At 36.4% G+C, this 15,613-nt stretch overlaps 1 protein-coding gene across 4 annotated transcripts in view; it reads left to right on the top strand.

Moving 5' to 3' along the window:
- The window catches only part of SLC9A9 (solute carrier family 9 member A9), a 177,119-nt gene that overhangs the window by 111,202 nt on the left and 50,304 nt on the right, over window positions 1-15,613 (top strand). For 2 of the 4 annotated variants that reach the window (XM_015276871.4, XM_025153339.3), the window contains exons 13-14: window positions 11,613-11,661; window positions 14,897-14,958. In XM_015276871.4, coding sequence (XP_015132357.1) covers window positions 11,613-11,661; window positions 14,897-14,958 — 111 coding nt within the window. 4 annotated transcript variants of the gene reach the window in all.

Raw genomic sequence — 15,613 nt, 5'->3', positions numbered from 1 at the left:
ACTTCTCAAGTCGTTTTGCTACTCTTTGTAGCTGAGAAGCAAACAGTGGTAAAAGAAGTGAAAAGTTAAATTTTCCATTAAGCAGTGCTTTTGCACGTTGTCTTCACAAATGACACTGCTGTTTGTCTGGCCGTAATTAGAGCAACATTAAAGAATGTTTCAACAGCAGTGAGTAGAGATGTTTCTCTGACATTAACACTGAAAGGATAATAATTGTTGTCAGATAACAAAAATCTATGCAGTGCTCTTCCTTTCTAGCACTCAGTATTTTACTCAGTTTGACACTTTTCCCTAAGCTTTTCTTTCATAAATTTTGACCTATCCTTTAAAATATAAAAAGGCGAAAGCCCTGAGTTGGCAGAATTTAATGTGTGCAACCGATCTTTTATACAAAACTGTGCATTTTTTAGCTTCATTATTATTCTTGTCTTCGTGTATACGACCGAGTTGCAGCCAACTGATCACAAACTTCCCTACAGTATTTACTTCTCAACAAGGAAGCATGCAGAAATCCTATCAATGCTTGCTCAAATTACCACCTGCAATGTAAAGGCTACTGTGCATATGTGGCTAAAACCACATCAAGTTTTCAGAATCATCATGTTCACTGACCCTTTAAAGCAATTTGTTAGTGTATCTTTGAAGCTATGTTCTCATTTACCATTTGTTTATTTTTTACAGTAATGAGTACCAGTCCTTAGTATCATTTCCTGCTCATCTGAACATTTCAGACAGCATTTGGGAAATATATTTGAAGCTGGGAAATAAGTACGAACTTGAACAAGGCAGCTGATTTCGAATCTGCTTGTGAAAAGAGCCATGTAAATGTAAAGATCAGTGACATTGATAACCTTTGAACAAGGCAGCTTGTCAGCAGTTTTCAGAAGCAAAGCCAGTAGCATTTACTCAGTAATGTTTGATTATAGCATACATTTAGTTTGGCCAGCTTTGTTCCCCACTGACAAAGTCTGTGCAAAATCTGTTCATAGTACCAGCTGTGTGTGACAAATCTCCAATGCCAATGAGAAAGATGAAGTGCACGGTATGTGTCTCCCCACACTGAGTCCAGGGAACTTGGAGTTGGTCATCTTATTCTTTAGACAAATGCCTCAGGAGCACTTAATGTTTTACTTTAGCTTAATCATATTTATAGTAATGTAATACATCTACAATGGCTCAGGCTTCTCTCTAAGCTTTTTCTGTTTATGCTCGAGTAAAATAAGGGAACAGACACCTAAAGTGATTCAGAGAACAAACATTTTACTGCTCTAAAAATCACTGACATAATTCACTGGAGAGAGGTGCTATTTCTTAGCCAAGAATTAACTAGCCTCATCTGTAGGAAACTGTGAAGATACATCTCAGCAGTTTTTTTCCCCATACAGATCTTTTGCAAAATTTTCTAGCTGTCAAAACTCATTAGTAGTCTAAGTAAGAAGCCAAAAAATGGCCTAATTCCTGAGGATTTGGGTGGGTTTTGTTTGTTGTTTTTTTTTGTTTTTGTTTTTGTTTTTTTGGCTATGAGCAAAAATGATAGTTCTTGTAAAGTAGTACTATTTCTGTCTTTTTGTATCAATTGAAAATGCATTTTAAATAACGTTCCAAGTTGTTTTGTTTTTAAATAGATAATTTGTGAATTGTGTGCAGGATGTTTGATCTATAGACTTGCTCACAGCATGGGCATAGGTATGGTAATGCTGAGTTTCTTAAAGCATGAGGATGCTGATCAATACTGTGCTTTGTGCACTGCCTCTTATAAAAGGATGATACAGAATTGCGCTTCTATGTCTGTACCTCTCCATTTTGTAACATCTTAATTTTAAAGTCAAATAGCACCAGCCATCACTAGCGTAGATCCTTGTCTCCACATGATCACTTTTCCTTCACACATATAGGCTGATATCAGTGCCACCAGGGGGTAATAAAAATACAAGATCATTTGGCCTAAGGTGGGGAAAATCAACATATAGATTTTTCTTTCTTTCTTTCTTTCTTTCTTTTTTTTTTTTTTTACAGTAGTTACAAGATAAATAGTTTGGATGTGAGGAATCAGTCAACTCATGACATCCTTGCCACTTTGTGCTGTGGTATTATAAAAGCTGAGCTTTGTTGAGATTTACTGGGTTGACAGCCCAAAGAACTACCTCAGTACCACCCAAAGAGGTGTCAAATCCTATCCTTTCTCTCGTGTCAACGCTACCATATTGTGTCAAGAGATCTTATTCCAAGTGCCTCATCTCTCATCCGATGCATAAAACTCAGGTGAAAATTAAATTGCAAAATGCAGTCTCCACGAGAAAGTAAGTAGTTGCACGGTATATGCCAGCTACTATCATGTATTTTATTGGGGTTTTAGATACTTATCTATGTTATATTATTTTTCAAGTATTGTTTTTTTTTCAGTGTCTCTAATCATGACGTACCGTTCCTGAGTGATGGGTCCTTGGAACTGCATTTTTCTCCAGGAGTGTCTGCATCTCAGTTGAATCTGAAAAGTTTTTCTCAAATTTGGGCCAACCCCTTTTTTTTTTAAAAAATAACTTCATAGCATAATTTAGTATTAAAGTTTCTACTAAGTTATACACAGATTAAAATGCTTAAAAAGCATGCTCACCTTCCTCTATAGGTCTTATTTTTTTTACATAAAGAAGCTGCACGAAATAATCTTTTGCTTTCACTGAGAAAACAGCAATACCAAGAAATGCCATTCACCAGTCAGTCTGCTAGTGAGTGCTGCCAGTACAATGCTCGTTGGATTATTAAAATGACCACCACATTCCTAAGTAGATCAGGAATGCTGACAGATGGCAAAAAAAAATGCTAAGGAAAGGCTCTTTGAGCACAGTCAGTGCTATTCTAGCTTTCCTTCTTCTGAACTCAGTGATACCAGGGACACTGCCTGGAATGGGAGGGGTTAGGCCCATGCTGAGCGCCTTATGAACCAATGCTCAAACTGTTATTCAAATCTCTACAAAAACCACAGGAGGCATTTTAGAAAAAGAAAGGGTGAAGAAAAATTTCTTTCTGGGGGGAATGGCCGTCACACAAGCACACTACATGCAGTTCAGTCCATACTAATGATGCGGGAACAGAATTAAGTTCTGCCAAACTGACAGAGGGGTATAGACTACATCAGGTTGCTAGGTAAACAGTTGCATCTGGAAGATCTGATTTCCAGAAAAGAATATAAAAAGGGGTAAAGAATGTAGAGGTTTTCTTTGTAAAATGAAGTTCATTAATCTAAAATTTATTAATTTAAATTCAGACTGTTAACCATAACGGTTTATGAATGTTTTTCTCCTCCCTAAAGCAAGTGTAGAAAAATAACACAAGTTACTTGGCAAAGCAGGACCGTAAATGAGGAAAAGTAAAGTGATAGCTCTGCCACGTCCTGAAATGCAATGAAAGGTGCAGGAACAACGACAATAAGCACATATAAATAAGAAAGCCAAAAACAAAGAAAAACTACAAAAAAAAAAAAAAAACAACCACCCTACAATGTAAAAATGGGGAGAATTTCACAGAAAAGATATAAATGCAGAAAAGTCTCCTTTTATTGACAGAATATTATATTCTGCAGTAAATAATATATAAATATATTAATATATATTTTTATATATTGTAACTGTATATAATACTTATATTAATAAAGGATTTAAATATAATTTTAAGTATATTAATAAGTATAAAAACAAGAGGCTAGGATTTTCATAGAACAGTTTGTTCTTTAGTAATTTACAATCTATTGTGTTTCCAGCAGAAGCACTTTTACTGAGACACAAGTACAGATGGAATCTAGCAGAGTTGAATCCAGAGAGTATTTTCAGGAAGACACATTCATGAATAAAAATAAAGTCTTCAACTGGCTTCCAGCAATTTTGAAGCATGCATTTAACAAACCAGAGGAATTGCTCCTTCATACCTGAAAGATTTAAGTCCAACTTCAGCGTTACATGGTTTATGGCATCTTATAAATCAGTAAATTTACCAGTTAGTAAGATCTGGTTAGTTTGCTGCAGGTCATATGTCATAATGGCATGGTAAGTGTGCAGAGTGGGTTTGGCACTCTGATTTGACATAGAATTCAATGTAGTTCATGCAACTGCTGTGTCTGTGAGATAAACGTTTCCCATGTCAACTAAGATTTGGTAATCTATGGTGTAACAAGATGCCCATAAGTTACAGCATAATGAATTGTGTAACATCTTATTCTAGACTGAGAATCTACTGCAGGTATCTGAAGACAAGTCCCAGCTCTTATGCTGTCACCACACATAATGAAGATCATTTTGGTCACTGTCAAGCTTCATACTCATATTATTCCAGTTCTATTCACATGCACTGATAATACCAAAAATGATGGTTTCCAGAAATTCCACTGAAGGAGTTAAAATGATGCTCATTTACATCGGCTTTGGCTGGTACTTATAAATGGGAGGTTTGATTCCTCACTGCAAGTATGTCCACATAGAACAATGACATTCATAACCTATTTGACATACCAGAAGCGTTATAGAGACATAAATCACTGCTTCTCAGATTGTCATGATAATAAGACATCCAATATTGCATTCTGCCACACAGACGTACCTTGCATTACTTCAAAGTGACCAGACTATTTTAGTCCCTCTGGTGATAGCAAGATAAAGCAGGATTAATGGAATAGTGAATCAGATACCTGATATTTGAAGATCTAGTTTATGATTCTGGTTACTATCTGCATAAGTACATGATGTAAATGTAAATGTAAGCCAAAATCTACTTTTACATTTTAGAATTCTACTTCACACAGCTGCACAGCTGTAGGGAAGTGATTTGTAAAATTTTAAACAGTGGTATTATCCACGCTTAACTCTTATTCACATGATTTAACAGGTTTTTAATCGTATTCTTTGTTCCATGATGTATACATGACAGAAAGCATTAGCCACATGACAAACAGCTGTCATAACCATTTAGAAAGTATCCTTTACCTGATAATCTGCTTTAATCTTTCTCAGCATGAAATTATACTGCTTGGTTGTTTCTGCTGTGAGATGCAAGCAATTATTCTTGCCTTGAACTTAGGCTGAAGTATATTCATTTATTAATAAAATCAGCTTGATCTGAACACTGACAATCTATACTCTTGTGGTAATTCCAGAAGGGGTTTATGTCTTTCAAAATATTGTACTACAATTTTGAGGGCATCAGTCCCCAGCAATATAAACCAGCAATACAGCAATCTATAAGAAAGAGCACATTTTAGGTGTCATTTTGTTAGGCATGCACATCACAGTTACTGCCATCTAGACTAGAATCATGGCCTGAGTAGTCATTATTTACCCTGAAGTTTTGTGTTTGGTTTTTTTTTAATTTCAATTGCTATGATTTATTAGAGTTGGTGAAACAATCTCTTCTGTATTTTGCTCATGTTTCCAGTACTTTACAGTTAATAATTTGTACTGAATGCAATATGCTGATGATGGATAGCCACAAGCTTCAGATTTATTCATGCAAAAATATTCAAGACTCCTGTTGCAAATTCAGTTTAATGGCCAGCTTTGAAAATTGGGTTATAAATCACTTATTTGAAAAGCCTTTCGTGATACGGACAGGTTTTGAGATAGAAGCTGAAGCTTACAGACTGTTTTAGTTGCACCATGACAGCCAGGGGAAGACCGAGACAAGTGCACTGAGAAAGTTACTTCTTCCAATGAAACTTTTGACAGTCTGGGAAATATGCCACTATTGCTATCATTTTACAGCAGCACTCCTAAGGCTCTGAACAAAACCACAGCTCTGCTGAGCTAAAACTGGTACAAACACAGAGTATATTTGTAGAGAGTGCACTTACAACCTAAATACACAAGACAGATGAGCAATGGTGTGGAGCAACTCTTATTATCCCCATTTTATAATAAGAGATCAGACACAGAAAGAAATGCCAGACTTCACTTCTTGAATACTGTTCTTTCCCCTACTGAAGAAGTAGTAAATGAGACTTAGCTAATTCTGACCCTTATCTGACAGTTCGATAATATCATGTGCCATCAGGTACACATTCACCGTCATACACTTAGAGAGTAGGGACGAGTCTCTAACATTAGGAGACATTTCTCTTGTAAATTTTCCCAAGCCTGATGTTTTTTTTTTCATTGTATCCCTTTGCTGCATTATTTAATTCAGCTTTTATGTGTATTATTTAATTCACAAATTAATAAAACTGTTTTCTGGGGCTTTGTCAGTGCTTGAACACTGTGTGATGCAGCAGAACAGCCTCAGCAGGATGGTGGACAGTGCCACCATCTATATCACTCTCAGGCCAGTCCTCATGGCACACACTTCTAGGAGGTGTGGTGTGGAACTATCTCAGGTTGAGGTTATTGATAGAAGCTGGCCTTGCAGGACATTCTAATGCATTAGCCACAAAAATTAACATGGCCCAGATTAAAATACTTGCTTATCACATTTTCAACTTAAAATAGTTCTGCTTTCTTCACTGGACTAGCTGGGACTACAAACATGGTTCAGCATGTATAAACCAGGCACTGGACTGCTTCATTCTGCAAACACATAAAGCCTAAACAGGCCCAAAAATACTGTATTTATAATTCAGATTTGGGAGAACTATCTCTATTTAGAGATTTCTTGGCAGCTAAAGTGAGGGAGGGCTGAGAATCCTCACTGTGGGTGTAGAAACCAAAAGCTACCCAAATTCTGCTCTACATTCTGAGTTCCCTATGAAAACACAAGTTTAAGTTTTTTCTGTGCCTTTATTGTAGAAAGCAGAGATCTAATCCTAGAGCATTAGCTTTGTGGTAATTCAAATGTGAGAATGAAAAGTTTGCTGACAGAATAGTAATTTTCTACTCAGTATTCCTATAGTTTAGTTTTGTGATTCTTACTAGTGGTTCCCCTGACAAATTGGGATTTATCTCTCCATCCATTTTCATTGCAAACCACATCATAAAAGATGTTATTGACTGCTTTGTATTCAGCAACAAAATCCTCTTCTTATAATCAAATGCATTCTGATTGTTGATAAAATGTGATGCACTTGATAGCACACAGGGATTTAAATACTGAAAACAGCAAAGGGTACTTGTGCAGGCCACTGCACAGTTCCTAGCAACGCTTTGGCCTAATTGCTAGAAACTGGCTGCAGTCACAAGCTTCAGTGCCAGATTTTGAATATAGAAACTTTGAACAATGTCTAAATCTGGGTTTTGATACAGCCATTATAGAAGGGCAGAAAGAACAACATAGACCATCTTCCAGGATTTTGAATTCCTCAATATCGAAGTCATTACTAACGCCCACCAAAATACATACAATAGTTAAACTGCATAGCAATGTAGATTTGATTAAAAAGTCTTCCTTGCATTTCTTTCTGTGTGAAAAAAAAGTGTCTTAAAATCTAAATCCTCCTTGTAATGTGCATATTTCAGCAAAAACCACTCTTAAAATATTCTAATAAATTCTAAAAGGAAAGCCTATGCAAAATGAAAAAGCATACTAATGGATACTCCAAAATCTAAAATAAATAGGTTTTTTTTTAACCTAACTCTGTACAATCATGGAGCAGAAAAAAATGATTCATTGTGATTAGCAGCAACTGGAATAAATGAAAGTGCAATCTGAAATTGACAAACTGTCATGTTATTTGTCAACATTACACCTCAAAACCAGAAAGCATTTAACAAATACATGAAAGAGCATGTACCAACAAAGAAGGAAGTATGTGCTGGGGAAAGGAAGCTCACACTGCCCTACAGATACCTTCAACCAGTTCTGCTGGCCTCCCACTTTATCTCAGGTTACCCAAGAACAAGCTTGTGCTGAGAAATCTGTTCAGTAAAATGCCGTATTTCATATTCTCAAAACAAAGGAATAAATCACCTTATACTATCATAAAACCAGACTGCTTTATGGGTTTTCAGCTGAAGTAATCTCAGCTGGTTCTGAGGCTAAAGAAGTCCACGCCTGAGCAGAGAGGATGAGAAGAGATTTCCCCAGTGGGACAAAGGGGAGGGGAAACAGAGCTTGTGGAGGCTGTTTTAAGTTATCAGTGGAAAAACAGAATAATCTTAAATTGCGTTTCTCTCAGCACACACCAAATTGTCTCTGGCACCATCCTGCACCAAACCACAGCTCTTGACATGACGTTCCTTATTTGAATAGGTAGGTCTGTTTCACAGAAGTGTGCACCTGTGATCTGCAAAATACTCCAATCATATTTAATATCTTCCAACCCTATGTAGTATTATATACTGAAATAATCTGCCATGTACCATTTCATTAAGTGCTATAAAAAGAAGTTTTTCATATTATACTTTGTTTCATTGTATTCCAAAGAGTCAAATCATTGTAAGCAATTCTTGCACAAGATTCTTGATTCTTGCACAAGAAATCATCTTCAGTATCATTTTAACTGAAAGGGGGGAAAAAAAGCAAAGATCACAGTGGTACTAATGCTTTCATGAGAAAAGCCAGATTTGTATCACAGAAAAAGCCATCTAGCCTATATTCAATCCAAATAAGTTGGTTTAGATGTCATCCTAAATGTTTAACATATAGAATAAGAAGGTGCAAAACCAGACAGTTGGAAATAAAAACATACAATGTTTAGAGGAGCCAAGAAGAAATGAACAAAGAGTATAGAAAAACCAGAAAGTAGGACAGAAGGTTGGAAAAGGGATAATGCAAGCCATGAAACATTGTTACAGGAGAAAAGGGACAAAACTGACAGCAAGGAAGGACAAGTAAAATAATACTAAATGTGGAAAATGCATTTCTGACTTGTCACAGAAATGGAAAATTGAGAATGTTAAAAGGGGAATGGTGCTTATCCCAACATTAGCAGTAGCATATTTATTAGAGGTCTTCATAGTAATTGATTATGAATTTTAAGTTTGCAAATTCTAGATGTTGCAGCTCTGCAGAGGTCAAGGATAGAAACCTGAAGCACATAATGGCTTAATTTCAGTTGTCTTGACTGTCTTGTGTAATTTGCTATGCTTTGTTTTCAATATTTGCCATTTAAAAATAGCATTCTAATTCACATCAAGTTCATCAGAATTAATTGCTGCAGACTGTGATTTTCAATGGTAGATGCCTGATGTGAGGCTTCCAAGCCTATGTTTGGGTATGAAATAATCAGCTTCAGAACTGACTGAACTGAGTCTGCTTAGTGCACAATTAATGGAATCATTAATATTCACATTTTTACAATCTATTTTTTATTTTAATCCTTTAAGAAACTCTACAATAAAATGCAGATTTTTTTTTTTAGTTTTTTTCTCATGACTTTGCATCAGTGGATAAGATAATGCTACCCACACTAATTTCCAATGGTGAGATTCTCCTTCACAAGAAGAGATTTCATGTGAATATCTTCATATGTGCCATATTATCATAATCTATTGTCTGCAGGACAATCAAGGTGGAAGTGCTAGCTAACCCTATAGCCATAAGGACTCAAGATAATACATGTTCATACTGAGAAAATGTAGCATACCACAGGAAAGAAATATCTGCATAACTCTTTAAAGCCTGGATTTTTTTTTAATTTTATTTATTTATTTATTTATTTCTGTGTGTGTGTGTGTGCCAGTGGATTCCTGTTGTTCCTGATTAGCTAACAGTTATATTACTGGGACAGTCCAGCAGTCAGAAACTGGTTCCTGTTGATCCCACTATCTAGTCTTTTTCACATTCTTAGTGTTCTTTTAGTCTCAGGTGAAATGTTTTCTGTTGTCTTAGCTCATTCTGTAATAAACGCATCACAACTCCAGCACACACAGTCAGTCAGAACTGGCAGTTTCTCAACTCCAGTAAATTCAGAACTGCACAAAGGCTAAATTACTTCTGTCCCAGGAGACCGATTCTTTGAGGTCAAGTCAAGCTCATTAAGGAGAACAGAGCGGGGGGAAGTTTGTGCTGGAGTCTTTCAGCTATACCTATCATGCATAAATGCTTTGAATTCTCTGTATTATTTCTTTTATATGATTTCCAGAACTATGCTGTCCCTTAACTATCGCATTACCAGTGATTTTCTGTGTCAGCTATGTGATATTGTCAGTGAACACATCAAGTAAGCACAGTCTGAAAAACAGAGTATACATTTGCATTCAGGAGACTTGGATTCTCCTATTCTGACCCACTTTATGAGCCTGGGATGATCACACCTCCACCTGCATCACTGTTCCCTGCTGTAGCAACCTCCCTACCTGTTGCAGTTAAGCCATCCACTGCAGCACAGGACTGTCTCACGCTGCTGAGTTTTACAGTGTTGAGCATAGATAAAGACATCACAGTTCTGCATATGACAATAACAAGGTCAGTGTCAGACTGATGGTTAAACCTTCATGTATGTTCCCTTTTCTTTTCCCCTGCAAATGTTTCCATTTTACTGGAATGGAAAATAGCTAGCTTGCTTTACTCTAAACTAATGAATAGGTTAGTACTGTCAGAAGACTTTTCTAGCAATTCAAGGAACAGGAAGAATACAGAAGCAGCAAAATAAATAGCTATGCACTCTGTTTCCTTGTTGAGTCTGCACCAGATTCATTGTTTTTAATAAAAAGATTAAAGTGCTCAGATTCACTGAAACTCAAAAGCTGTGAAAAAGAAACAAATCTTTTTTCACTCTTGCGTCCAGTATTTACACACAAAAAGCGCCTACTCTGGATGTAGTTCCTGTCCTTGTCTCTAACTGAAGAGTGTATGCATAATATTTACAGAAAGGAATACCAAGTATGTAATTGTTAATATTAAATATGATTTTAAAATGTATATTTCTGAAAGCAAAAGTACAGTCAAGGGGTAAGACCATCAGAAAAACAGTACAGTGGCTTCAGATGAACATCTGGTGTAAGAATACATTTTCTTTGCATCAGTAAATTCTGCATTAGCTGAGTGGCCCCGATACTGTGTGGGAGTTTGTGAGGCTCGGGGGCTGTTGGCTGCTGGCAGTAGATTTCAGATGCCAGTGATAAGAAGGCTTGTTATTAGTCACCCCTCGCTGCTCTCTTTCATTTCTTGGTGTGAAAATCATCAGAAGCTTTCGTTCATCATTCAGCTCATAACACCTTTCAATTGCAATTTCTATTCCACACTCAGCATCAGCCATACTGAAAAATATGTCAGTTCTTCCATGTCACTTTTCTCATACAATTTTTTTTTCGTAATCATATTAGTAAAATGCCACCCAGGTTCTCATCATCTTGCTTATCACCCACTGCAATCTCCTTTGCTCCCTTATGGTTTGTTTGCAAAGCAAAGCACTTTCCAAATGCTACAAGCCATGCGCAGTCAAGAAACTCCATAGTCCGGCAGTCTTCTCCTCCATTTACCTCTTAAACTCTAGCTCCTCCTTGGGTGACTTAACTGTCATTTACAAGATATGGTGAAGATTTAACCTCAGTGTCTCACATTCATAAAAACTTATTAAGAACTGTCCTGATTTGAAAAGTGATCTCAATGTTGTGTCAGTTCCCTGCTTTTCTCACCTGGTAGGAAATGAATGGCACAAGAGAAACATTTCTTCCCCCAGAGCTCTCCGATATCCATCAGACCATTACCACATTACTATATATATATATATATATATATTTCTTTTTTTTTAACAGAGTTGGTGTAGATCCAGATGAAGATATGAAAGCAGAAGCTGCAAACCAAGTACGTTGTGATTTCAGATGTATGTGCTGCATAAATCTGAACCACTCAAGAAGGAGAACATTTGACAAAAAAGTGGTATAGCTGGAAAATTTTTAAACTAGCAAATTATAAGTAAAGAGAAGGAACTGAAAAGTGTCTCTATAGTATGAGGTACAGAAAAGGAGATGTATTTCATGAATATTTTGTAACTAAAGTTGTTAGAGAGCTTTGAAGAAAATTATAAAGAGGTGCAAAGATATCCTGAGAATTCTGATAAGCAGAATAGTAGAAATGTAGCCTTCATAAATCCACCTATTTATCACCTTCCAGATGTGACTTTTTGTAAAATGCACCATTTCAGAACAACTTTCCATCTCCTGGAATAAAGATGAGCATGCAGCGTTCTGTCCCAGCAGGTCAGGTTTCTGAAAATATTTTTAACATAGAAATCTCTCTGTGTTTTGAACACAAAAACTTTAAACTAAAGGAGCTCATTTAGAAAGCTGCAGCAGGTTGTCTGACACTCTCCCTCTTTTGTCACACCTGTATAGAATTCTTTCAGATGCAGCCTTGTCTACAACAGTGTAACTCTGTGAGAGTCAGTACACACAGAGGTAAGGTGTCCTTTAGCATGCTAAGAGTAAGGAATACCAGCATGAGATTTGGCAAATTCTCACAGCAAACAAACAGAAAAACAAACAAACAAACAAACAAAAAAACCCGAAAACAACAGATAAACAAAAAGTGCCAAATACTGTGTTTCAGTTTCTGAGTTATACCATCCCATGGACTCCTTCAAGCTGCTCAACTGCAACTGAAATTACCCAACAATTAGAAATATGTAGATAAGAAGTTAGGGCAAGAAGTGAATGAGATACACTCCCCACATGGAAATACATAAAAGATATTAGACTGAACATCTAAACTTTACCCACTTGCATATATCAGAAGTCATTTAGGGTCTCAGCTGTCACTGAGCTGAATGGAATTCAGGTGCCTAAATGTCCTAAAGTTTCTCTGAAAATAATAGGAAAAGATGATTCATATCTGATCATATCCTTAGTTTTACATCTCAGTCCCTAGCAAATGGCTGGTACCGCACTCTGTTGCACCAAGCTGTGATACTGATGTATTTTGAAGGCACAGGTTACAAATACCACTGTCCTAAGCAACTTGGTAGTAATTCTTGCAGTGCCTCTGCCCAAATTCTGGCTGAATACAGGATGCATAACTTTATTTGTCTTGCTAACCTTAATCTATTCTTGCATGAGTTTCAAAACCATTTAATTTCAGAACCATGCTCCTTTGCAGCAGTCACGAGCAATCAAACATAACAGAATGCTGAATTGAATGGTACAAAAATGACCTAATGCACATGGCTTGTGAAAACTTGATTTCTCCAGAAACCACTAGGCTTCTAGTCTTCTTCTTTTAATAAAATGAAAATAATTGTTTATGAATAACAATAACACGTCAAGTGCCCAGCTGTGCCCTGTGAATCAACACCTATCTCTGTTGACAAAACTCAGGAACGCAATTCAGGAGGTGTAAATAAATGTAACACATTTCACGCTCTGACATGTCCACAGCACTAATCCTTATAGCATAAATTTTACTTTGAAAAATAGCTTTTCTTCTACCCTGTGGTCTTCTATTTTCATTTATCTGAGTTTTCTGTATTTGACATCTCAATCTTTTACTAATGCAGATCTCTACTGCATTCTCTGTAGCCCTCTTTGCTTTAACTCAGTACCTATCACAGTTGTTCAATCTATTTCAGGTTATTTCTTTAAATTTTCTCTTTTTTCCCTTATCTCTTTCTTTTGTCTTCTTCCCCTTTTTTTTTTTTTTTTGCTTTCCTTTTATTTCTAATATTTGTATATACTAATAACTAATTCTTGTTATTTGTATATACTAATAACAAATACTTGTAATGACATTGTAATGACGTGAAACTAGAATACATTTCTGCTTTTCATAAGTATTACTAGCTCATATCATACTTTGATCTGAATTGTGCACAGCACATATTCATAAACCTCACACAGAACTTGTATGAGTAACATATCAAGTGCCACTGTCTCCTGTTGCTACTTAAATCTCTCAGCCAGATGAGCTGTGAGCTACCTGCCAACTCTTAGTACCATTAATTGGAGCTTCAGGGGATTGTACAAGAAGGACTGAATCCACTTAAGAATAAGATATTTAAAAGCCAGCAAATGTGTGAAAAGTAAGCCTCTAGACTCCCCCATTCTCAGCCAGAATGGAGAGGCCTCCAGGTCTGGTGCAGAAATTTCTGTCCATCTCCTTCGTGACCAAAGTTCCCAAGTCCATGATGGCTTAGAACTGGACTCTACAGTTTTAAGAACATTGATATTATCATCAGCCCATTTATGTGCATGTTAAAGTATTACAGGAAAATAATTTTAATGTATTAGATTAGAAGAAAAATAATTAGACAAATTGATTTAAAACTGCATGAAGAAAAGCATTCAAATTACAAAGAAATCTAACTTCCAGCAAAACAGAAACAAGAAAATAAGAAAATATCCTTTAGAGGACTGACAGTCCCATTCCTAATTCCATCATGCCACTGGTATTGATATGATGCCCAGAGCAAGACCAAACAGCTGTTTTTGCACAGAAGACTCTCACAAATGTATTATTCCAAATTATGATTCTCAGTAAAATGACAGCCCATCTACCTGTGCAGGGTATCCCAGAATTAGCTTGCAGTATGAAAAGGAGTATTTTGAGTCAGGGCATTTTGGTGCTTATGATTATCCCTACTTTTCCAATATTTCTGCGTTCCTCTCACCCTTGGAAAGCAGCACAGAAAGCAGTGTCACGGTTATTAGAATACCACAGTCCCTTTGGAAATGACACTTGGTTAGCTATACGCTAACAGCATCTGAACTTGTAGGAGTAAACTGAAGTAATCCTACAGTAGCAGTTAAATCAAAATGACATTTTACTGATCTTAGAATATAGTGCTTCTCAGCTGCTGAATAAAATTGAAATCATTAATAAAACTAAATGCTGCATTCCTCCATCGAGTATACAGCAATTAGAAATGTGCTACATGAGCCAAATTGCTCATGAACCTATTTGAAGAGATGACATTCCTATAATTTTCAGATTAAAAGGGAAAAATGTGCAGTAAACTGTAATTGGTTTGACGTGTATTTTTAATATTGGAACTTCATACTTTTTTGTCATAAAAATGCATTTCACTTTTTTATTTGTTTATTTGCAGAGTGCATCTAACTTGGATAAAAATACAACCAAAGCAGAGAGTGCATGGCTGTTCAGAGTATGGTATGTATTTGATCATAGGTATCCTTTTCTGTTATAAGATGCAGGTGATAGTTTCATTACAACTGGCACTTTCATAACACCCCAAATTGGTTATACTTTCAGAAACAAAAACTAAAGACATTGAAATCAATTACAGTTTTGTAAGGAGAAGAAATATTGAAGGTCCAAATACGAAGAAGTCCTAGAGAATTAAAGCAGTGCAGTGGTGAGGCTGCTTGTGAGAACCAGCTGAGATGCAAAGCTGTGCTCTACAGCAGGATTTCCAGGAAGCTCATAGTTCATATTTCCTGGATTTCTGAGCCTTTGTACAGCCTTTCACATTCATACTGACACAACACTTATATCTACATTTCCCCAAAGCAAAGGTGGATGGAGCATATTCTCTTTGCACCCATGCTCTCTTACGCTTTACAACGGCATCAGTGACCCTTGCTGTCACTAACACCTGTGCAAAGAGATTGTAAAAGCAACCATTCTGATTTATTGCCATTTCAAATTGACACTGGAAAGACTCTGTGTATGTCAGTGAGATACCATCATAATAATGCCTAAGCCATTAACAAAAAATAAAATGAATACAGTAGAAGTCCTGATAATTTCCATGCATTGTAACTAAGGAGGTAAATGGGCAAAGCTTTACAAGAAGTCTCCATTA

Source organism: Gallus gallus, chromosome 9 (assembly GCF_016699485.2).
Source record: "Gallus gallus isolate bGalGal1 chromosome 9, bGalGal1.mat.broiler.GRCg7b, whole genome shotgun sequence".
NCBI classification, from domain to species: domain Eukaryota; kingdom Metazoa; phylum Chordata; class Aves; order Galliformes; family Phasianidae; genus Gallus; species Gallus gallus.
Note: the sequence above shows the minus strand (reverse complement) of the source record. Positions and strands in the feature narration are given on the sequence as shown.